We start from the raw sequence: 25,605 nt of genomic DNA, 5'->3' as shown, positions 1-25,605 counted from the left end.
CCTGTATAGAACTTGGAGGGCTGGAGGGTGCGGATCCTGAGTTTAAATATTTCACCATCACCCCCTTTTTTTTAAAAAAAAAAGGCAAAACAAAGTCAGTTGGCTCCTTTGCCCTTCCCTCTCCAAAGATCAGACCTGGAATATTGCTTAGTTGGCCCCCAGGTTTTGTCTTAGAAAACTTTTGTGACTGTTTTGTTTTCTTTTCAACAAGCCTTTTTACCCCCTGAGAGATACTGGATTGGATATAGCAAAACACCTTTATCCATTACTAGTCTTTTATTTTCCAAGTTTGACATGGAAGGAAGGTTAATTAATAGATTTGAAATCCTGTGGTGAATGTAAAATGTCATGGAATTTGCATTGCTAATATGTTGATAGTGATTTCTATCTATTGCAAGTCATCATCACTGTTATCAAGTTTGAATGAACTTTGTGTAATTTGAGATGTTTTTCTCTTCTCCCCCCCCCCTTTTTTTTATTTCCTTCTTCCAGGGTTGGGGAAAAAGAAAGACCAAATGGCAAAACAATCTTCTGATTTAAATTCTGAATGTGAGAGAGAAGGTGGACAATTGCAGCCTGCTGAAAGGCCAGCTCAGCCTCATCACCTTCGGCCTGGGGCCCCTACCTCCTTACAAACTGAATATCAAGGTAATCATTTGGGTGAACGGGACAGTTCATCACCCGGTAGCCCTCAGGGACCACTGGCACCACCCTCCAGTCCCAGTCCATTTGCTACCAGATCCCCGTTGTTCATGTTTGTAAGAAGATCCCCACTGCTCTCCAGATCCTCCAGTGGGTATTTCTCTTTTGACATCGACAGGAGTCCTGCACCTATGAATTGTGACAAAGCAACACAGACTCCAAGTCCTCCGTGTCAAGCTATCAATCATTATCTAAGTGCAATGGGTAAGCAAGAGCATGGTAAGAAACTTTTACACTCATCTTTGAAATGCAGTCAACACTTCCTACTCCCCTTTGAAGCTGTGTTTGTGGTTTGGAGCTTAGGTCTAAGAAATAATTTGTCTTATTTGGAGTACTAGAACTCCAGTTTAAGGTGCGCTATACTGATTAAAATGTTGGATAGAGGAGATCCAGGTTCAAATCCCTACCCAGCTTTCAAGCTCATTGGGTGATCCTGATTTCATCATTTTCTTTCCGTTTAAGCTTACTTTATAGGCATAAAAATAGGGGAAATAAAAAAAAAAAGAACATGAAACTTTTTGAAGGAAAGGTGGATACAAATGTAATAAATGCTAGCATTTGAAAATTTTGCAACTAACCCTCCCATAATGACGACTAAGGATAAATGTACTGACTAATTTATGGAGTTCTTTGTAAAGGTCACCAGGTAAAATGAAATGTTTTGATAAAATGAAAGTAATTAGAATGAAAATAAAGATAAATTTTCATAAGGATAACTTTTTGTAATATAGAAAAAAAAATGGGGATAAAATTCAAATGAACCAGAAATTTCAACCAGAATAAACAAGGTTTATAGCTTGTTGAAAATATAATAGTGGTCTTTTGTTTGGAAAGTGTTTTAAATGTTTGTGGTTTTGGAAGAAGTAAGATCTAAATTGTATTATTGCATGCAAATGTCATTTGCAGTGTATGTTTGAAAATGACATAGTAGAATGGAGATAATGGTCAAGGATTAGGACCATAGTACACTCAGAAGTTGATTTTAAATCTTTATTCCTTTATTACAAGTGAAAATCACAGTCTCACAATTATTATCCCCAGGATGGGAGTTTCCATTGATGCCAAAAAGCACTTCCATCTTAGGGCATATAGCGTTGAGTGTCAATGCTATTATCCAGAGTAGGCCGCCTATGCCTATTCATTCCTTTACTGAAAACTAGAAGAAATGGGAAGCAATGTGTTTATGGTCCCTATAGTTTGGCCCTAGATGAGGATTATAACCAAAATGTCCAATGACATTTTCTTGGTCCTTTCTTTGCATCGTTTAGAAACATAGGAGGATATCTCTGCCTTATTCCATATAGAGATTTTGAATTCCACTCATTCCACTTTCTTCCATGCTTATCCAATGGATTTGTGCTAGTTAAAATGGGCTTTATTTGGCTTCTGAGTGAATAATTGGTTTTCAGAACATTTTTGTATAATTTGAGTAGAGGTGTGTTGAGTAACTGAGTTCTAAATTTTCTTTTATTATAATGAAGGTTTTTTTAAAGTATGCAGTGATCAAGAGCTCTGTATTTCTTTTCCTGAAAAAAATGATGGATGTGTGCTTTCAGATAACTACAATATACAGTTTCTGTACAATACACAGTTCCTGAATGAGATGCTGAGCCATTGTTGCTTTAAACTGCACCAATCTTCCTCTCCTTTTGAAATAAATAAATTGGTTATATTTTTTTAAAAAAATGAAAATGTTTAATTTTGTTTGCTAAGTATCTTTAGGTCATGTAATAACCTCCCATAAGAGGTTCTAGGAAAAAGAGCATGTTTGTTATGATCGTCCAGTCCAATGGCCTTTTAAGAAGAGGTCTTGTCTAATGAAAAATTAAAAGGTTAACACTAATTAGGTGTTCTGCAAATTGATTCAAGTATGTTCCTACTTGATTCCCATTTGGGGTATATATGCATGAGGTGTTGTAGTGCATCCTATTCCCTGTGGTTCAGCATAGCTGATTTCCTGCTTTGAGTGCAGTGTTTATATAGCACTAAACCAGGAGTAAGAGAAGCTACTTTGCACAGATATGCACTTAAGCCAGTATACCCCCAAGAGCATATATCCTTTTTAAAGTGGCTTAGGCATCTTAGCCTTATATTGCAGGCATGTTTACCTTCCACTTTTTACCATGGAAACTGAAGGTACTTCCTGAAAATTCCACCAATCAGAATCTAGAGAGGAAAAAAAAATCCCTTGGTTTTTAAAATAGATTCTGTTGGGGCTTAATTTGCCTGGCATAGCTGAAAGAATAGAATATTGAATGCATCTCAGGAAATTGTACAGCCTATTGATTAGGTGGTAGATGGTGATAATTGTGTGTGTATACATATACATATACATACATACATACATACATACATACATACATACATATACACACACACACACACATATACATATATATATATATATACACACACACACAATATGTAAACTGTAAAATGAGTGATTTTTTTTTCTATTTCAGATAACGTGGTGCAAGCAGTTGTTACCTTGAATTATAGAGGTTTTGTAGCATTTTTAAAATACTGCTTTTTCTGGTGAGGAAATGCAGTAATGGGGAAAATTACACTTACTGAATCTCTGCCTACAGCTGTTAAAACAGAGGAGCTTTGTTTGGGGAGAGATGGCAACAGTAGTAAAGAATGAAGTTAACAAGTAGAAAAGGGGCATTGCATGTTATTGGAGGTCAAATATGTACATTACTGAGTATTTTCAGCAGCCTGCTTGTATTGAATTGGTTAAGCCAGTGGTTCTACTAGAAATGATTGTTTTATTTCATTTGTTGCCCTGTTCCTAGGAGTTCGGACTTTATATAATATGTGAAAGTAACAGAAGAAAATATAATGTATCATTTTAAATTCTGCTAAGAAATGAAATTATATTAAGAAGTATTCATGTAGAAGATTGATTTATCCAATCTCTTGAGGAGAAAAATCCAATCTTAGAGCAGCTATCATCGATGCTATATAATCTTCTTAGTTGCTTAAATGATATAGCCATTCTTCAGTTTTGTTCAGGTACATAGAAAGGTACCATATAGAAGCTGGTCATGAATTAATTTTCGTTCCCAAGAAACTAGATTCAGAAGTAATGGGCATAAATTGTAGATACTTAGCTTTATTTTAATATAAGGAAAAAGCTTTCTGATGGTGAAATAGTATAAATGTGGAATAGTTACTTTGGAGAGCCAATTTAGTCTGGTGGTTAAGGCACTAGGCTAGAAATCAGACAGCTGTGAGTTCTGGTTCCGCCTTAGGTGTGAAAGCTGTCTGGGTGATTTTGGGTCAGTCCCTCCAGTACTCTATGTCTGCCTCAGGTGACAAGCTGGTCTGTCGGTTCCTTTCTCAGTTGATTGATCAGCACTCAGCTGATCTGAAAAAAGTGGACCCTGCCCGGAAGAAAGGAGTAGTTTACTGATGGTGTTGTGGGTTCTTCATCCCTGGATGAACCACTCTTATGGATAGTCTAATTGGTTTTCCACCACATTAGGGAGGATTGAACCACATTAACTCCATAGTTCTATGATTGTATTGTACAGATGGGCTCAGATTTTGTTTAATGAAAAATGCTCTTACACATTTCACAGATGCTAGGCTTGTTAAGTTCAATAGGATGCATGCTGTGGACAGTACACATAGGATTTTTAAGAACGTAAGAGTTTACTTTCTAAGTTGAAGAGTTTGATATTCTTGATAAATTAAGTTACTCCTCTAGAACAGAACATAAACATAGTTTCAGAGAACTATTTGGAAGATACAAGGACTTCCGTGATGTCAAGACCACCTTCTGCAGATATTCTAGAAATAGTGTAGGCGAACAAAAATTAGTGCTTGTTAAAGTTCAGCAGACCAGGTAAATGGCTTTATATCAATATATGATTTATAGAATATGTAAGACCCATATGGGACATAGTCTGGATGGATCCTGACAATCAACAGTTTTTCTTCAAATGGATGTTTTAGTTTACAAATTTCTTTAAAAATGAACATGGGCAAATGAGTTTTGAAAACATTAACTGAAAAATAATTGCATCTTTTTATGAAATTCAAAAACTAACTGTAAATAATTTGAAACTAATGATTACTGTAAGCTGGGCAAACTCACCATAGTCTAGTGATTTGTGAAGATTGTCAAGTCTTACAGTGTGGTTTTTAAAAACCTCAAAGGAGATAGTTTAGGAGTACAAAATGACAGATTTGCTCTTGTCCTAGCTTTTATATGTAGTTTTATTACTCAGAGTCAGTTCTTAGGATTTCTTTCCACCTTTAAATCTACAACTTGATTTTTTGTTGTTTTAATGTAAAGTTTTTTTAAAAGTTATCTGTGCTAAAAAATTTTGCAGAAAACCTCCAACAAATGACTTGTGATACCTTAAACACTGTTTATTATTTATTACCTATGTATGAGAAATTATGCAGAATAAACCATTTAGAATTAACTAGCCAAGTTAAGTGCAAATCTTCTTTCACTTAAGTAACAGGGATTATGAATTTTAATCATGTTCATTTATGATGAGTTTAAATGAAAATTTATTCTTGTGTCATTTTTTTAAAAAGTTCTGAAGATCATCTTTTTCTTGCAACTTCAGGCAAAGTTTACATCTGAGTTTAAAATGATGAAGGGGAGGTTTATTTGCATTGTGCAGCTTATATAATCTTTTCATATTTCAGGTTAAACTGATCTTATGTTTAAATTGTTTTAAATATAGACACATTGCTTTCCTATTTTCAATAGGAAATAGTGCTTCACAGTGATGATACTAATTGAGATACAAATATACTATGAGTCAGTTGAATATTGAAAAGTCATTTGAAATGACACAAGAAAGAATAAGTAATGTAGACTAAAAAAAAACTACACAATTATGCTGAAGGTGTAAATTAATTGAGACAAAAAAGGAAGTTTGTGTTTTACATTGCTGCCCAGTTGGTTTGTTTTCTGAGATTATTGCAAGTTTAACAAGCTCACTAAAAAGAATGCCTACTTTCACAGAAGGAGCAATTTTAACATCAAGATGACATACTGTTTATGCCAAATTATATCCAACAACTTTGTATGTGATGACCAAGGGAAAAGATACCTTGTTTTTTAAAAAACAGCTATGACATGTACACTATTTACATGTTCTTATTTCTGTAGATTACCTAAATAATATCTGGTGAATACAGATTATATTCTTCAAAAAAATTGGCACTGAACTTTTTATTTCAAGTGCCCTGAAAAACATGAAAGATACAATATTCTTTCATGTATTTATTCAGCATTCAGTTCTGTGAACAATGGCCAAAGTATTGGCATAGATTTCAAGTTGGTGAAAAATTTACCTATAAATGGTTTTTGCATTATAGATAATCCTTTTGTAATATATGTTTTTTTCCTCATAGTTCTGCTTCTATTAAAAAAAATCATTTTTGCAGTTAAAAGTAATTGCTTCTGGTTTGAATGGGTTATGGCTTGCATAAGGAAAGTCGTGGCAGTGTTTTCCTTTTTCTTTCCCGGGTTGCTGCTGCTACACTTCCTGAAATTCACTAGAGGTCCTTCTGACTCCAATACAGTCTGTGTTGACAATTGGAAGCGCAAACATACTTGCTTTGTGAGTAGTAGCTGAAGAACCTCTGTGCCAACTCTGTTTCTTGAATCGTTTTGTAGAGGTGAAAAATGAGAAGGGATAAAAGAAAAACTGGGTAATTTATTTTACCTGTTTATCTCAGCTGATCTACTTTGACTAATTGACTTGCAAAACAATATAATTATATTCTTACTAGGATTTTCATCCTGTAAAGAAGACGATACTCCGGTTTCTCAAGTTTTTGAAATGACTGGCATTGTATTTGATTTAGATGCTTAATAACGACTTAGAAGTGAACAAAAAATAAATAGTTATATCTAGCATTTGTGCTTGATTATGGAAGTTTCATAATTATGCTTTTTTGTACAATGTAATTTTCAAATTCAGTATAATAATTAGCTATTTGCTACAGCAACAGTATTACATAGTAAAATATTTCAAACATTCCAGCCAACATTCAAAACCTGTTTGAATAGTTGAGGAGTTTAATACACCCAATGCTTTTATATGATTACTAGACAATCTTTGACCCTTGGGTCATCGTTCCAAAGATATTTCCTTACCAGATTCCTCAATGTCTTCAACAGTGGCAGAGCTTATAATGTATCTGAAAAATTCTTAAAAGTTTAGGGAGATATTTAGAGATATATCTGTCTTGAAAAACAGTCCATGTTGAATTGTATAGTACAGTCAAACTTCAGGAGTTGACCACAGGAAATATATTATTTTTAATTATGTCATAAAATGTTTAATAAAATTTGCCAAATTTCCATTGCATGGGAATTATGGGTCCTGGATTCTGAACACATTCTGTAAATTTGAGATAACCTTGGTTTAAAACTCTTATGATGTACTGTTTCACCCAGTTAAAAGTTACATGCATGAGAGTTTTAGTAGTATATAGATTAATGTGAAATGAAGTATATGTGGCCATACCTGTAATAAAAGAATCCTTGCAAAGAAACAAAAGAACAATATTTCAACAAATAGTACTTGGCTGGTTATAATTTTTATTTCTTTGCATTATCTTTATATTGTGATAAAGAATCTGCTTCAAATACAGTAGTGCTGTAGAGGATGCTAATTTCTACTGCTCTGATGAGAGAACATTTCAGAGCAGCTGAAGGCCAGGGAAGCTGTTGTATGAGCATTTTGTTTTCTTCAGACATTGATTCATTCACGATATAGTTCAAACAGACCATTTTATGATACGGATATATTTTAAGAATTTTATCTCTTAGTCCTGTATGGTATAAAGGGCTTTCTAGTATAGTAGGCTAGTTTCGTATTGATTCTATGCTTTTCATGCTCTCTTTGAAATGAGTCAAATGTGTTTAAAATAATTTTTACATTTAGTTTCCTGTGTTTCTGAATCACTCCACCATATTTTTGGCTCTTAGCGTGTTATTTGGTTGAATGAAAGAATCTGTTTCCTGATAGGAACTTTAAAGCAAAATTTATTAAATATTAATAATATTCTGTGGATATTTTAAAAACTGCTTTTAATGTCCCCTGTATTTTGATTGAAGTATGTTTATGAGATTAAAGTGATGTAAATAACCTGCAAGGGTTGGTAAAAGCAAGTATGCAATTCATTTCCAAGGCATGAAGAGTTTAGCTCCATTTCTCAGATTACTGTGGCATCAAATTCCAGCAGCTGTTCAGTGTGTTGCCTCCGATTAATGCGACTGTTGCCCATATGGGTATAGCAATTCATTATGCTAAGAATGTTGAAAGATTCCTGTCCTCTGTTTTCTCCAAGTTACTTGCATACCTGCATCCTTTCTTTCTTGTTACGTTCTTAATCGGATTGAGAACTATGTATTTGTATTATTTGTTACATCGAGAGATTGGTTATAAGGATAAACTCTTGATTTTTTGATAAGTTTAGCACAAATAGGTTTTACTGCTTTTCTATTGGGTTTTCTGAGCTTATATTAGCAATGCCTTGTGTGTGTGGAACACCTGTGCTTCTCTGCAGCAGCAGCAGTTTTGGGGGTTTTGTAGGAGGGTGGGAGGAAATAAAGCACTTAAAAAAAAATCTCATATGTGGGATCTTCATTTCTTTTCCATCATATTAGTATCACTATATCAATGAAATCCTAAGCTATTTTCAAAATAAAATATAAATGCTTATAAGCCTCCTAAATTGCTGACATAGGGTATATGTTCCAATTCTAATTTTTGTCATGACTGTAGTTTTTAATTGTATGCAAGTGAGATGATTGCGTATTATCTTCTGCATTTCTCTTGCATGAGATTGGAAGTATTTCAGAAGTATTTCAAGGACCATTTCCTGATCTTTCCAGGAAATTCCTCACTTGACACAGGTTTATATATTATACAGTGCAAATGTTTTTAATTCAAGATACCCGGCACAAAAGTGATTTAAAGATTGGCAGATCAGGAAGGAATTATTGCAGTAGAGAAGATAAACTAGAAATAACCCCTTTAAGTTAATTATGCTTGGCAGAACGGTATGTTAAATTGATGTTTAAATATTGCCAATGCAACATTTATTAAAATTAACCAGAATTTTACTAAAACGTTTATTACGATGACAATCTTTATGAGAGTAGTGATATAGACATATTTCAAACTTTTTTTTTTTTATTGTGGTTATCCTGAGAAATAGCAAGAAGTATACGTATGTAATAGAACAGAGATACATTGTAGTGCATGATGGACATCTTTACAGTAATGATTGCATTGACATCATATCCATTGTTTAAATGTAGCTTTAGTATTTTGAATGGATATTATGACTTGAAAATGTATTTCTATTTTGCATAACTAAATGACTTGACACTCCTAATCTTTTTGATCTTGCAGCCCCACAGAAAGTCCTTTATGAAAACCTCAGATTGATTTCATGGTTAACCACATGAAACATTTATATTAATTTCTTGACTTACAGAAACTGTCATTTAGAATCAATTAAGGGTTTTATATACCTTTGCAGTCCCATAGGTCCCATTATATGTTTATATGATTTTGGTAGCTAGTTGAACACTTCTGCTTTTGTCTGGTTATGTGAAACTAACATCTTGTCAAATGACATACAAAGCTTAAGCAGGTGGCTCTCAATTTCTGATCCTCCAGGTTCTTGGTATAGTTTGATTTCTGTGTAATATGCAGAAATCTCACTATATAATTGAGGACAGTGTAAATCATTGCCTTTTTTTCCTAATGAAGAACTTCACTGATTAGTTTTTGCCCAAATCTAATGACATTGTTCTTATATTTTAACACTGCATACTATAACATTTTTAAATTTAATTTTTAACAATTTTGTTCTTTTTGGAGAGTCCTTTCTACCACTTAAATTAGATGCCATGTTAATAAATACAAGGTGATACTATTTTCTTGGTCTAGTTAAGTTTGATTTCATCCAGAAATCCCTGAGTTGCTTATAAACAGATCATGGGATGACATTTTTTGAAGCTATACTTTATTTCTCAGACTGCTGAGGCACCTATTACTATACACATTCCCATTGGCAGAAATAGTAGTATTATTTTTGGCCAAGGTTGCTCTAAGATTTGATTCTGCTCTAATTTCTACTTTGCCAATTTTCTGCCTCAGGCATCAAAATATTTTGGCTGGCACTAGATGTCACGTACGTAACTTGAATACTACATTGGTGTTGGAACTTGCTTGAGTGGCATTTTATAGTTTGGGATTTTCTTATACGTAGCTCTGTACTATCAGGGGATGTACTAGTAGATCTGATGTATTTGAGTTAGATTTGGGAAGAATCATTTTTATATATTTCATTAATTCATATGAGAGTAACAGAACTGCAAATAGGATTAATTTTAATGAAGTAATCTGTGATGGTTTCATTAAAAAAGGGGGGGAAATAAAGTGTATACTTAAATAAAACATCATTAATATTTTCCCCTCCATTATACATAATCCATTGGTTAAGCATCATAGTGGGAAGTATGAGTTTGTATATGTTGGTATATTTTGTCAGTGTCTGGAGTGTTTTTGTTTAAAGAAAATCTTCAAAAGTTTGCATAACATTCAGCCTGTTTCAATAACACCAGTTTGGTTTTTATGAAAGTTTGGCTATTTTATGTGCTGAAACAAAAGCCATTAAGATCTTCAGTATCCTTTCACTTAAGTTCCTATTCTCTGTGCACTTTCATCCAAAAGTCTACTAATGATGTTGTTTGTTTCAATGTGATCTTCAATGGCTCAGCCAACATCTCTTCATTCATAAATAAGGTATTTGTTTGGCTAGTGCAACTGAATACATTCAGAACTTGGAAAAGAATACTCCGAAGTAGTTCAAGGAATACAAGTATTCCATAGGTGTCCCACAGGAGAGGCAAAAAGAATCAGACCCCAAAAAATCCCAGCATTGTATAGTTGTGATGCAAGCTCCACCCCTTTCTACATATGTTGTGATACTGCATGAATCGCCAAAATGAGCAGAGCTTGCAGCATTGATGCTGGTTTTTTCATTACATCAAAAGCAGCCTAATCCTGCAAACACTGCTAAATGCTACTTTGGCTTCCTCCACTGTTGAACATACTGAGAATTATTTTGATTTCTATGATGGTACTATTACCGTGTTTCCCTGAAAATAAGACCCTTCTTATATTTTTTTGCACCCTAATATAAGCACTTGGCCTTATTTTCGGGGAGGTCTTATTATTTTGGGGCATGTGGGGGCTCTTCTTGCCGTCTTATCTGATTTCCATCTCTGTCTTCCTAACTCTAACCAGAGGAAATGGCGGTGACTGGCTGCACATGCAGTTTTAATATTTTCGGGGAGGGCTTATTTTTAGAGGGGGCTTATTTTAGCGCATGCGCTCAAAAGCCCGATTGGGCTTATTATCCAGGGAGGTCTTATTTTAGGGGAAACAGGGTAGTATACAATTACATGTACAGGTATGATGATCAAATTAGAGTTCAGTAGTTTAATTTTAGGCAGAAAAAATGGCATTGTAATATAATTGTAGAAAGCCTTCTTTTCTGATATGATGAATTAAGCTAGTTCTCCTTTAAAATGATTGGAAAATTGAGTCAACTAGTATTGCAAGAGGACTGTTGAATGAATTTCAGCTTACTAAGCAACTAAAATTGAGCCTGATATAAACTTTTATTTTGAAACCTGATAATAGTCTTTCTCAACTATAATGTGAAAACAATACATTTGTAGACCAATGAAATGTTAGTTTGGCTCTGAAATAAATTTTCCACCCAGTTTGGAGCCAGGCACATTTGCTTAACATTTTCACTGCTCTGCGAGTGATTGTTGTGAGATTGAGAGTTATAGATATTCCCTTATGATTCTTTTAAAGCTTTTAATGCCAAGTTTGTGGAACAATTTGTATAAAAAGAGCTGTAATATTTCTTGCTTATATTCTCCATTCATTTTTGTTGGCGGAAGACGTTAGACCAGAATCATAGAACTAAGAAGAGTTCAAAGGCATAGAATTGAGTGACATAGGGAGCAAATGACAAGATTTCTCCTCATCCTCCACAGAGCTGAGAGATTGCGTAAAGAGGTTATCTATCCCTGAGCTGCTTTCTTCTGTGCTGTAGCACATCTCTAAAAAGCGCTAACCACACAGGTTAACAAGCTCAGCTCTGTGATCTTAATTAGTTGATCACAACCTTCAAGCCAATTGAGGCTGTGTCTGACACTAACAGGACTCTTAATCAATTTCATGCTAAAGGCTTTTGTTTGCCTCTTAAGTGGCTGGTGTTTTGCAATCTCAAGAGCGCTACCACATTCCTTTCAATGTCTATTCCACATTGTGTATTTGCTTATTCTGAGATAATCTTTTCCTCTCCAGTGAATGTATACAGATATTAATTCTCTTCTTGCTAATTATCCCAGCCCCAGGGTGAGCATTCCAAAGGGCAGAGGAAAGAGCTATAAGATTTCCCTTTTACCTGGCTTCCTCATGAGTCAAGTTCTGGAAACCTTCTCCGCCATTTGGACTCTCCCAGCTGTTTACGAGTTATATGTTTCCAACACTGCAAAGCAAAGCAAAATAAAGTAAAGAAAGATCATGTGATTTTTCATTTAATGACTGCTTTGCTTAATGATTGAATCATGAACCAATTGCAGTTGCTGAACAAGGATAACTTGTATTGAGCCAAAAAAAGGACCACAGTTAGTGTGATGTATGAACCTAGGAGGAATCTAGTCCTAATACAGTTTTTAAATTATCATGTCAGTTTTTTCTTATCCACATTCTGCACTCAGGAATTTGCAACTACTATGTTATTGGAGTAACAACGTTCCATGTTTCACTGTACATTTTGTGCTGCAATGTGATGTTATGCTGACCACATGACCGCGGAAACATTTTCAGATAGCCCTGGCTCAATGGCTTAAAGAAGCAGAAATGACCTCCACCCTCTAAAGTCGGCTACGACTAGCGGAGTAATACCCGCAGAGGGTCCTTATATTATAGGAGAAACAAAGGAAAGTGGGGGGAATAAAGCAGAATATATGAGGAGAAATATGCATTATTTTATTAAGCATCTTGGCCTTGGTTAATAACTGGGCATAGGAATCAGTGTGTTGTGCCAACCATGTCATAGAAAAGATGAGTTCTGATGGATTTGTAAAGAACAAAACAAATCACGTATATAAGTTTTGATGGTTTGCTTCAGCGTCTATTTGTGAATAAGTTACCTGAGCCTGCATGCTTAAAATAGATGTTTCCTTACACTCAGTATGTCTTAAAAAAAGAAAAAGTAATTGCCTCAAGTGGTACTTAGGACTATACTGCCTCCCTTTTTGTTTTGAATACATATATTCAATGTATCTGAGTACAGATTCACAGATAATCCTTGATTTGCAACCTCATTTGGGATTGGAATTCCCATAAATTGTTGTAATCCTAACTCACCACATGACCAGACCTGATTTTATTACCACTTTACTACAGTTGAGAGTGGAATCATCATAGTCCTAAGTGTGAATCCATCTTAAATAATGGCAGGGTTTTGTTTTTGTTTTTTTGGCTAGAAATCATAAAAAAAACTTCCCAAATCGTGATCACATGACTACAGGAGGCTGCAACCAGTTGTAAATGTAAGCTGGTTGCCAAGTGCTCGATCAATATACCAATTGTGATCATATGACCATGGGGACAGTTAAATTCAAATTTAGGTTGTAACTGAATTTTTTTGGAGGCTATCATTACTTCGAATAGTTGTTAAGAAAAAAGTAACGACGGTCATAAGTTAAGGACTATATACTGCTTGAACTGAAACTGCTTGACATCTTCTAAAGTAAATTTACTTGAGAGCAGAAAGCAGTATGCTTCTTGACCTTTGAAAAGAGTGCATTTAAACATAATTTGGAAGACAGCTGTAAACCTGGTTCCAAACATCTCATATTTTGCTAATAATAGGAAGCTATAACAAATCGTAGCTGGTCGCTTATATGCAAGGAATGAAGTTTAGTACATACTAGTGTTTTGATTAATGTGATATGCAGCCCTTTAACAGCATCTCTGCAATGCTGGCTTATATGAGAAATTATTCCTCAGATTTTGCATGATTACAGAGCCTGGTGTCAATATTTATTTCTGTAGCTGCCTATTTCAAACAAGTGGCCATGGGCAGCGAACAATCATAAATTAAATCACAGTCCCCCAATGTTTAATCCAGAGATAATGTTAATATGTGCTGTTTGGAAATTATCAGAGAAATGACAGATAGAAGTGCTACTGTTATTACTAACTTGTGAGGGAATTGGGATATAAATAAGCATGATATCAGAATATAAGATTCCATGTTGTAGATTCATTTCATCATTTGGGGGAGATAATCCTCTGGTATTTTTATTGTGTTTTAATTGTATGGATTTTTTTTTTTTTTGTGATTCTTTATACAGGTAGTCCTGAACTGGCAATAGCTTATTTAGTGACCGTTGAAAGTTACAACAGCACAGAAAAAAGTGATTTATGACTGTTTTTGACGCTTATTGTTGTTGTAGCATCCCTATGCTCACATGATCAAAATACAGATGCTTGGCAACTGACACTCATTTATGATGATTGCAGTGTCCTGGGATCACGTGATCACCTTTTGCATAGTCAAGAGACTTGAAAACCATGTTACTAACTTACCAATTGCAGTGATTCACTTAACAATTGTGGCAAGAAAAGTCATAAAATGAGGCAAAATGTACTTAACTGTCTCATTTAGCAACATAAATTTTGGGCTCAATTGTGGTCCTAAATCGAGGACTATCTGTATACTATTTTATTGGTATTTTAGAGTTTGATTTCCCAGGTAGCTGTTGGAGCACTCTTGAATTGTTTGTAAGCGTCTGATCCTAGCTGAGTGAAAAGTATGTCAAAATCCACAGACATAGCTTTACACAATTTACTACTACTTTAAGTGAAAAAAATTACAATTTAATAGATTCAGTTGATAATAATGAATAAAGGAATACAGAGTTAGATCATATACTTCAATATAAAATATAATCACAGATACCATGATGACATGTTTAGTGTAATTAGTTTTCTCTCTGTATTTTTATTAAATTATTATTATAGCTTTAAGAGAAATAAGTAGTAAAATCATTGAGTGCATGGGCACTGTGGGGAATGGAGGTGGAAAACCTTTTGGAAATGTAAAAAAAATAAATTGTGTTGTTTTGATACAGCTTCCAGATGGCAGTCACGGCCAATACCTGAGGATATGCAGCCAGAAATATGGATTGCACAGGAATTACGGCGCATTGGAGATGAATTTAATGCTTCCTACTGTCCAAGAAGGGTAACTTTCAACATTTTTATTCTTTTAAATTCTTTTGCTTATTTCAGGGATGTAGCTGTCTACTCAAACAAAAGACAAATTTTAGAGCAAATGTTATGTAAGTATTTCAACATTTGCTAAAATACTGATTACTCAAACATACCTGATTTCAAACATTATTTGAATACTTTGCCTTTTTATATTGAAAGCACACTTAGTTATTTGTAGTATATTTGCAATTCAAGGAGCACACACATTTTATACAGTAGGCCTGTGCTCCAGACCTCATGCAAACACAGCACCTATCTTCTACCAATTAAAACACCCTTGTCTTGTTTAGGCTTCAGTGGAGACATGAAAAAAGACACTACTTTCAAGCTTACATGGATGCCTGAAAAAGAAAATGGCTCTTTTATGACAGGCTCTGTGTCAGGGGTGAAAACCAGCAGGTTCTGGAGAACGGGTAGCAGAAATTTTGAGCAGTTCGGAGAACCGGTAGCGGAAATTTTGAGTACGGAGAACCAACAAATACCACCTCTGACTGGCCCCAGAGTGGGGTGGGAATGAAGATTTTGCAATATCCTTCCCCTGCCACTCCCACCAAGCCACACCCACCAAGCCACACCACGCCCACCAAGCCACACCCACAGAACTGGTAGTAAATGGATTTCACCACTGCTCTGTGTCAATCACTACAGCAAAGATTGCTGGTTGGATAGTTGGTTGGATGGATTCATGGATTCTACACAATCTATCAACTAATTTTAATTACATTGTGTGATATATTAATGATGTATACGCAAACCAGTAGTACATATTACTGAACTCTGAACTGGTGAACCTTTTGAAACTGCATACTGCATAATTGTTATATATTCCTGCCTACACAGTTTCTATTAGAACAGTATAAGGATCTGCACTATTAGTATTTAATTTAACTTTCATCCTCCAGTATTCTTAGCTTGGCATTTATAAGTAGTCCTTGACTTACAATCATTTAATGTCAATTTGAAAAAAGATAACTTACGACCAGTTTTCACATTTATGACTGTTGCAGCTTTCCCCATAATCACATGATCAAAATTTAGGGGCTTGAAACTGGTATGTGATTATGACAGTTGCATTGTCCCAGAGTCATATGATCACCATTTGTAACTTTCCCAGCTATCTTCCAACCAGCAAAATCAATGGGGGAAACCAGATATACTTAACCACATGATTAACTTAATAACTGCACTTGATTCACTTAACAACTGTGGCAAAAAAGATTGTAAAATGGGACAAAACTCACTTAATAGCTGACTTGCTTAGCAGTGGAAATCTTGGGCTCGATTGTGATTGTAAGTCAAGGACTACTTGTACTTAACTGTTATTTAATGCTAAAACCATACCAAGATTAGCTCAGCAATGGGAACTGACTTTTGTTCCTGCTGGGAATGGAAAGTTAAACCAAGTAGCAGTGGATTTGGCAGGAGATCATGAAGAATTCAGTTCAGGCTACTGAACTAAGGTAAAAGTAAGCTATAGTTTAGAACTTAGGACCAAGCTTGGCTTCTTTAAACTCAACTTTATTCAATTTAAAACTGAGAAACTGAGCAACTGTTCAGTCTGGAGACAATGAAAGCTGATTTAAAATATTTTTTTAAAAAAAAAGATAAATGGCATATCATCTTTTTGGATAATGAGGTAGTGTTTTAGCTTTCTCCCTTTTCTTGGATTTTTGAAATGTTAAAAAACAGATTCTTTTCAAAAAGCACTGAAAACCTGATCTTATTTGAAGTCGTTATAGAAATTTGCAGATTGGACCAAACTAATTTAGAGAGGAGGAGGATGTTGAATCTTTCCTAGGACTGCTTTTTTAGGGTCCCCTAGATATTTTTCCACTCATAAGAGAAAACCTATAGGGATTTTTTTTTCTCTTTTAGGTGGAAAGATTTCTAGGGAATCACAACATCTCTTTGTATTGCAAATTCACAGCCCTCCTTGGCAGCTTTTCCTAGGATTGGGTGTACATGGCTAGTGGCCGTGATGGCCTTATCATAAATCAATGCTCCTAATTTCTATTTTAAATCACTGAAGTCAGTGGTTGTCATCATGTGTTGAAAGAGTGAACCTCACAGTGTAATTCTGTTTTCTGGTTATTGCTAATTCTATATTGTATGAGATAGTTTGATATGTTTTGTACATCATTGGCATCTGTAGTGAAAGGAAAAAACAAGGAAAGCTTTCTATAAAAGAAAATATCAAAGATTAATCAACTATATTATCACATAAGCATTTATAAATTATATTCACCATCTGATGAATGAAATAAATTCCTATGAGGGAAACCTGAAAGTGCATTAGGTTGGGATATGTGTGGAAATACTGGACAGGATTGACCTGGGAGCTGAGTGATATACATACAACAGAGTTGGAAGAGACCTTGGAGGTCTTAGTTATTTTAGATATAAAATAGTTTAAATATTAATAGTAAAAGTAGTGCATTATATCTTGTTAGTTCCATTAAAAAAGAATTGTGTGATCATAATACAATTAATGTTACCAGTAATTGTAACATGGGAAACACTATACATTCAGCAGGATAAATGCTATCTATTTCTGTTGTTGGGGGGTGGGGGGGGAGCACATTGAGAGTAGTCTTCCATACATGTTTGTGCAAGTGGCTATACTTAGTGTCATGGGAATCAGGAATAATGCACCTTTCCTCATCAAGGCATTGAACCATATTGCCAAAATCTCTTCTGAACATGGAAACTTCAAACGAATGTAAAATAAATGTAGCTCTGAAGTAACTTTAAATTAAAAATGGTAATATGTATTCTGAGATACATTTAGCTCACAATTTTGCAATTGCATGCACCCATTCCCTCTTTCTGTATAAAATTTAACTGTATTGGGGAAGGGGACAGGGCACCAAAGGAAATATAAAATGGAAGATTCTTTTTTTTTTTTGCGCAATATTCTAACAGAAGCCTTACATTAAGAAATTAAGCACAAAATGCTTTACTGGTAAAGGAGGTAAAATGATAGGAAATGCTTGAGTTGTGAAGTATTAGTAAACTGGATTACAATTAAGGGAGAAAAAGGGCAATTCTGACCAATAAAATGATAAATTCCTTTCAGAGAAAAAACAGAGATAGCATCTTGACAATTGATGCGTGCATTGCATGTCACCTTAAGGCTTGGTGAACTTTGTAAATGGAATAGCTTATGGATCATAATTTTGTGTAATTAAAGGTTTGTGGTGGTTCTAATTGTTTTAAAAATAATGAGAATCAAATAATATAGTTCCATGCATTCTGCCACTATATGGGAAACTTGTATTGTATGTGACAAGTTTGGATAAATAGAAGCTCTGTGTTGCTTTTGGTCATACATAAGTAGATCCTTTTTTGCAATTCAGTGTGTCCAGTTTGATATTGTCCAATTACAAATAGTTGCAGCTTGATTCTTTCTGCTGAAATTTTGTGTATGCAATATATGTATGTCTTAAATGTACATATAAACTGCTCATTTTCAACTATACTTTAAATGTCTTTTCTGTTTCTATGGCATTCATCCTGTCCTCTTGCTGTCCTTGTATATGGTATGGGTCTTTGGCTTTTAGGTTGACAGACTTAATACTCTTATTGAGAAGTTTTACATACTGTTACCACAAACTAATTTGTGATAGCAACATTGAATAGATTCCTCTTTGGTTTTCCTTCACAGTATCTGTGAAGCATTCATAGGTTGCCTATTTAAAGTGAATGCATGAGAAGGGAGAAGGAGAGATTTGCGTAGGAAAGGTGGTGGTGGGCTTGTGATGCTGAATCTTCGTCATAAGGGGCCGCAGCCAAAGGGCAGGGGGAAGGAGGTAAGAAAGAGTTAAGCTTCCTGCTGCCATTTCTCTCCTTTGATTGCCCATGTTGTTTGCATCACTGGTTGAACTTGCCCCAGTGATGTACCAATTTTTTCCAGGCTGCTGTTTTCAGCCTGAGAAATATTTCCTCAATACTGTTTTGCTTCCCATTAGCTATTTGTTTTGGCTAAACTTCTTTGGCTGTTTAGTAGGTTTTATATTTAGCTCCTTCCGGTTTTTCACGCCTTTATTTTGGACTATGTAGCTTTCTTGTTCAGCTGGCAAAGCATCACACACCTGATTTGTCATACACGAAAATAACGTGCAGAAGGGTGTTCTGTAATGAAATGTTATGATGAGTCATTTAGTTTATATGTGAATTGGATTTTAGACAGTTTTTAGTTTCCTCATTCATATCTGGAAACTTGAGTAGAATGTGCAGCTAGCTAAATGTTACAACCGATAACAATAGTAAATTCACAGGAGACTTCAGAAAGAGCAAGTGGCTGTCAAGGTCTGTTTTTGTTTCCTATGCACCTGCTTCCCTGGATTGAACTTGCAGATTGTTTTGATTTGGATATTTCTTCGTTCCACTGTTGTGCCGATGCAGACACTTGCATTACATCAAGCTTTTGGAAGTGACAAGTGTGCAGAAATTAACCCCTTAAGAAACCACTAAGTTGAGGAAACAAGTACATACTTCCTTGGAATCTCCTAAAACCTGAAGCATCAATAAAGGTCATGTTGTGATGATCTTGACAAAAGCAGCACTGTTCCCAAGATACTGCAATAATACAAAAGTTAATGTCACTCAGTTGTCTCCAAATATAGTTGTACAGTATGTCACACTTTCATGACAGACAAGTGTTTTTAGGACAGAAATCAGATTTCATTGACAGTTTCATTAGAATTTACACCTTGGTCTGTTGTCATTTCCTTGTACATCTTTCTTATTATAGCTGCTTATTTCACCTCAATTGCATATTTTGGCCCCTTTTTTGGCCATTTACTTTTACTTCAGTTCAGCCCTTAATCTCATAGCTTTGTTATTTAAAACAATCCAAATATTTTAAAAGGTGTGGCTAGCTGAGGTCTTCTACTTAGTTTAGACCAATGTTTGAAGCACACACTTAAGATGAATGACTATGCATGTAAGTATTCAAACATCAAGATTTACTTGCTGTTTTGAATGAAATTGCCCAGTAGCTTTAAAGCAGCATTTTGGTTCTGCCCTCTGTTTTGCTATGTTGTAGTCACAAAACAAATGTAAACTGATATGCTTTGGTGAAAGGAAGACGTTTGTCTAGACTTTTTAAACATTTGAATTCAAGTCTTTCTTTAAAACTGAGCACTGTATTGTGGTAAATTAGCCTGTCTCTTTTTCTAGAGTGGATGGTCAGTTATTTGTAACAGACAAGAGATACCTACTTTTATCTCCAATCTTAAACCCTGGCTTCTAAGATAAATTTATCTCAGGCCAGTTTCCTAGTTCTTCTACAGGCTAAACAGTTTTGATTCTGTTATTTATATATCAAACTTCTCCCCCACACATGTTTTCTTTTGTGGTTATTTAGGGAAAACATGACGTGCTTTACTATATTTTAATATTTTTAGAACACAGGCTATGGACACACTAAAGTGGAGCCCTTTTCGTTTAACTGAAAAAAGCTACTACATGCAAAACACCCTTCTAGATCTGCTTTAACAAGCCCCTGTCAGATGGGGAAAAAATAAAGTATAGAAAATCAATCTCTTACACTGCAGTCATTTTTTACTTACCTTTATTTTGTAAGTAGCTACAATTTCCATCACAGAAATAGAGTCTTGTGTTTTGTAGATTCCATAGAGAGAGCATACCTTTCTTTGTGCATTTCATTATGCATCCCCTAAGCACACCCCAGAAATGTTTTTCTTGTATTCTTCCCTCTCCTTTGAAAAGTTAAATCATACGAATGAGAAGTCTATGCAAAGTGCCAGTGCATATGTGGAATGGAGCAAGGGGCATATCTGCTTCTGTCCTTTCATAGAGACTGCCTGTCATTTCACATCTATATTGGTTCTTGGGGGATTTTGTTGGAGTAGTATGCTTTTTGTATACTTTATGAATTGTTGTTTGTGTCAGGTTTTGGAGACATTGCCATTTTTTGTGGTTTCCCATCTGCTTAACCATAATTAGCAATGGGGAAAAACATAACCCCTGGAACCTATGCATTCTCTCTGTTATGATTGATACTGCTGTTAAGTTTGCCTTGAAAGGCAATACAGTAATTCCTTTAAACAACAACCTAAAATAAGACTTATTGTTTTGAAAGTAAATTTGTGAAAGACTAATTTTGGAAGAATACTGTACTTCCAAGATAAAAATCACAAGTTGTTGTTAGAATGCCCTTAGAGAAATTACAGGCATGAATTGATTTGCTCTCATCTTATTATGTAGGGATGGAAGTGCCATAGCCTTACCAGAATCCCATTATGTCAGGTGGATCAAGCAAGAATTTGCTGCTGCTGCTGTCCTTCCCTTGCTTGGTTTTTAGAAATATCAGAAATGTTTTATCTTTGTTTGGCTTGAAAACTGAAGGAAGACGTAAACAGTTCAGATTTTAGGTAAGCTACACCATATGACTTTTTCCAGCTAAAGCAAAGGTAACTGCAGTGGTGCAAGAATCTGGGGGGATAGGACAAAGAAATGACTATAGGCAGCAAACCAATCTTTTTTAAACCTTAATCTGAGTTAAGCGTAGTTATAATTACTTCCCATTAATTTAATAACTTCCCAATTTTGTAACAGCTTTTAGGAGAACTCTTAAATTGTGCATCTCTTCCTATAAAATAATTTACCTTCTTGCTAGATTTAAGATCTTTGAAATAGATTTATGACTGCATTTGACATAATAGGCTTTATTACAGGAAAGCTTATACCACAATAAATCTAAGTCTAAAGTATCCCAAGATATTATATTTACAGATTAACAGAGTTGGAAGGGACCTTGTAGTCCAACCCCCCGCCCAAGCAGGAGACCCTACACCATTTCTGAGAAATGGCAGTCCAATCTCTTCTTGAAAGTCTCAAGTGATGAAGCTCCCACAACTTCTGAAGGCAAGCTGTTCCATTGGTTGATTGCTCTCACTGTCAGAAAATTTCTCCTTACTCTCTCCTTGTTCAGTTTTCATCCATTATTCCTTGTCTGGCCTACAGGTGCCTTGGAAAGTAGCTTGACCCCTTCTCTCTGTGGCAGCCCCTCAAATATTGGAAAATTATTATGTCTCCCCTGGTCCTTCTCTTCACTAGACTAGCCATGCCCAGTTCCTGTACTGGAGCTGGTCTTCTGAGACTTTTTAGTGTTTGTTTGATACAGATAAATGAAAATATCTAGTTCATATGCTAATTGTATTTAATTAGTTTAAAACAACCTTTTCTAAACAAAGGGTTGAAAGAGAATTAATTGATTTGATTGTCCCCTGGACTATCTGCTTTATTTCGTCTCATCAAATGAGACTTATGGACGTTGAAGTCAGGCAGCACACAAATGTGTATGTCTTCTTTTTCTTACATGACTGCATCTTTTCAAATGTATCTGCATGTATTTATACTCAAAAAAAGCAGAGGGTGTTTATACAGGTGGAGTCACTTGAGAATAATTTGGAGGTTCACTAGTTCATTAGCTCTGGCACGGATTGCCAATAGCTTTATTTAGGTTCTTGGCATACATTACACCAAATCACTGGTTTCTCAGATAAATTATAGCTACCAGATTTCATCCTTTGGGAATCTCTGTAACATTTTCAAGAGTCAACAATTTAGACAATGACACAATTATGCTCTGAGAATACCATCCTGGTTTTGGCATCTCCTGTTTCTTTCCCTTTCTGTGTGCTCTACCAGATCTCATAAATTATATACCATTTGTTTCTGGTAACAAACCTCACATTAAGCAGCATAGAACAAGATTAAATATAGTGACAGTTACTCCAAACACTGTTAAAGATACAATTCATTCACAAGACTTTCTTTTGCCTTCATTTCTTAGACAACTGGAATCAGAAAACTATGGATTTTGGAGTCTCTCTTCACCTAGAAGGTGAAATGTCAAAAAGCTGCCATTCATGAGGAAAAATAAGCTGTCTATAGAAGCATTTTTTATTATTATTACTTTGTTAATTTCTCGTCTCACAGGAGTTTTAGAGCACTTTAGATACGTTTGAGTTCTATATACCGTGATAGGGAGAATCCATTCGAATGAATAAATTACAGTGAGTGTGCAAGCATGATTGAGGCAGACAATGAGGACATCAATCAGTGACAGAAAATGGATATAGGAAAAAGAATTAGCTAGAAATACAAAATGCTATGAGTTAATCATTTTTTTCATGGTTTGCTGAATGTCCCCAAGTAATTTTGCATCACATTAACACAGCATTAGCAATAGCACTTCTATACCACCCAGTAGCCTATGGAAATTCTCAGTCATCCATGCTCATGGTTGTCGCAAAGGTGCTTTTTCAAGAGGCAACTGGACTTTTTTGTTTTTCTTTGAAGACGTTTTACTTCTCATCCAAGAAGCTTTTTGGATGAGAAGTGAAACATCTTCAAAAAAAAAAAAAAACCACACACACACACACACACACACACACACACACACACACACTCAACAGAAAATCCAATTGCCTCTTGAAAAAACACCTTTGGCAGAACCACCCCATAATGTTTTACAGTACTCTCTGGGCGGTTTACAATGCTATCATATTGCCTCATCCTCGGAAGGATAGAAGGCTGCAATAACCTCGAGCCCCATAAGAATTGAACTCCAGACTGTGGGCAGTTTGTCTGCAATACTGCATACTAACCACTTCATATGAACCTTAAATAAAAAATAATAAAATACATGTCTCAGAAAGGATGACTTTAGGATTGAGCTATAATATTGTTGTTTATACTCCATCTTTCTGTAAGGCCAAAAGCAAATATATTCAGTTGAATATGATACACACAATTTAGACTAAGGATTAATAATCTCTTCCAACATATACTCTATAGTATAATTAGTCATGTGTGGAGTTCTGTTTTTACAGCATTTAACCCATGAGCGTTAAAACCAGTTACTATTATTTATTTTTCTCATCCCAGTAAGTAGAGATATAGAAAATGACTGTCTTTTTATTTGAAGAAACTCATTCATAAATAGCAACCATGCATTTGTTTTGCAGCCAATAAACAATGATACTCTCCCTCTGTTGTAACACCAGCTCAGTCAGGCTGTTTGCCCATCCAGTCCTTTTTGTCTTACAGGGGCTCTAGAGGGGCTTAAGCAGACTGGATCTTTCTAGAAGCAAGATCCCTGACATTATGTTCTGATCTCTTCCTTGGAAAATTTTGATTTACACAAATTTGTACTGTGCTAGCAATTATATGGTTAAATTAAAAAAAAAAGAGGGTTGCCTGCCACGAAAAAGAAAAATTGAAGCATGAAAAAGCATTTTTTTCTTGTTTATGTCATTTATTAAAAACAAATGATAGAAAGTATCCATGTATTTATAAACAGAAGTTTAGTGTTCATGCAAAGAACTTCTGATCTAGTAATCTGACTAAAGCTTTATCATTATACACAAATATTTGTTCCCTTTGAGATGTAAAGATACAACTATACTCCATATGATTGCAAAAACCAATAGGAGATCCTGCTTTGTTACAATCCTAGTTCCATCCTAATAGTTGTCTTATTGGCCAGCTTAACACTTTTATCATTTGTGCTTTGCTAAACCTACCCAAAGTACTTCATGAGTTAGTACTGCAATTCCTAAGTTGGCCTATACTATACATTTGATAATCTTTACTGCCTCATATGAAAGGTCCTTGTTTTAAAATAACTTTATTTCTTCTTTCAGGGTTTATTGGATTACCAGGGAGTAAATCATCAGATCATAATTTTGCGTCTTTTGCATTATATCGTCCGCTTCATATGGAGAATGCAGTGACTAGTGCTTCAAGAGGCCATGAAGATTGTTTACTTGGTTCTAACAACAAAGCCCATGAACAATCTCTCTGGATGCAGCTAATAGCCATTCCTGACTTTGGGACATCCAGCAAATTAAAGGAGCAAGAGGACTCCATGTTAGAGAATTAACAAATTGTGATGGATTTTTGGAAATGGGTCAACATTTTTAGAAACAAGATTTCATATGACAGTAGAGCTGACACCATTTTTTGTTGATGAAACTTTTTTTTAAAAAAAACCTGCTTATATAAAGCTTTTAAGAAAAGTAATTGAATGGTGTTCACGTTAGGAAATATGTAGGCTGCTCCTCTATCTTTCAATGGAATTGACTGAGCCAGCTACTTTTGTAAAGCTGCCTTAGTTTTTATATTAAAGACACATTGTACAGCTTTTTTAAGAACAAATCTTCCCAAGTAGTAAGAGGCCAGACTCTAGTATTAGGTCCTCCATTCATTCCAGATGACTTCCATGCAGAAGAGCTCATGATCATTAAATGAAGTTGGTGGAGACAAGATGGAAAGATTGGAATTGATACTTCCGGTTATTCCTCCCCAAATGTCTGCCATTAAAGTCAGCTGCCTTTGTCCGTCTACACCAGAAGAAATTTACACAGAACATGTACCCATCTGCTGTGCAAGTACCAGATTGGATCTTTCTTTTGTGCAGAGCTTCTGCTTCTTGCAGTCCAGAGGAAGAAATATTGAAATTGCTTTGAAAATTGAAATTAAACTGTGAAAGTTTAAATGGTCCAAA

The 25,605-nt window shown here is 35.1% G+C and overlaps 1 protein-coding gene across 2 annotated transcripts; it reads left to right on the top strand.

The window, feature by feature from the left end:
- The first annotated feature begins 497 nt into the window (after window positions 1-497).
- BCL2L11 (BCL2 like 11) lies at window positions 498-25,605 on the top strand. 2 transcript variants are annotated; one of them, XM_034427526.3, is made up of 3 exons: window positions 498-921; window positions 14,924-15,036; window positions 24,743-25,605. In XM_034427526.3, exons 1-3 carry the CDS (start codon window positions 516-518, stop codon window positions 24,830-24,832), a joined length of 609 nt encoding a protein of 202 aa, XP_034283417.1. In that variant the 5' UTR covers window positions 498-515; the 3' UTR covers window positions 24,833-25,605. The 2 variants fall into 2 exon arrangements, with proteins under 2 accessions (XP_034283417.1, XP_087739394.1); XM_087883268.1 differs by having other exon boundaries at window positions 14,924-15,133; window positions 24,743-25,596.

This window comes from Pantherophis guttatus, chromosome 1, assembly GCF_059756535.1.
Source record: "Pantherophis guttatus breed Tessera chromosome 1, ASM5975653v1, whole genome shotgun sequence".
NCBI lineage: Eukaryota > Metazoa > Chordata > Lepidosauria > Squamata > Colubridae > Pantherophis > Pantherophis guttatus.
This window is presented reverse-complemented; position numbering and strand designations above follow the sequence as displayed.

What these genes read in the sequence shown, in the direction of transcription:
- BCL2L11 (XM_087883268.1), top strand. Translation starts at nt 516, where the DNA reads ATGGCAAAACAATCTTCTGATTTAAATTCTGAATGTGAGAGAGAAGGT. An exon ending in AATGGGTAAGCAAGAGCATG is followed by an intron (nt 922 to 14,923) that starts GTAAGAAACTTT and finishes GTTTTGATACAG; the next exon opens with CTTCCAGATGGCAGTCACGG. An exon ending in AATTTTAGAGCAAATGTTAT is followed by an intron (nt 15,134 to 24,742) that starts GTAAGTATTTCA and finishes TTCTTCTTTCAG; the next exon opens with GGTTTATTGGATTACCAGGG.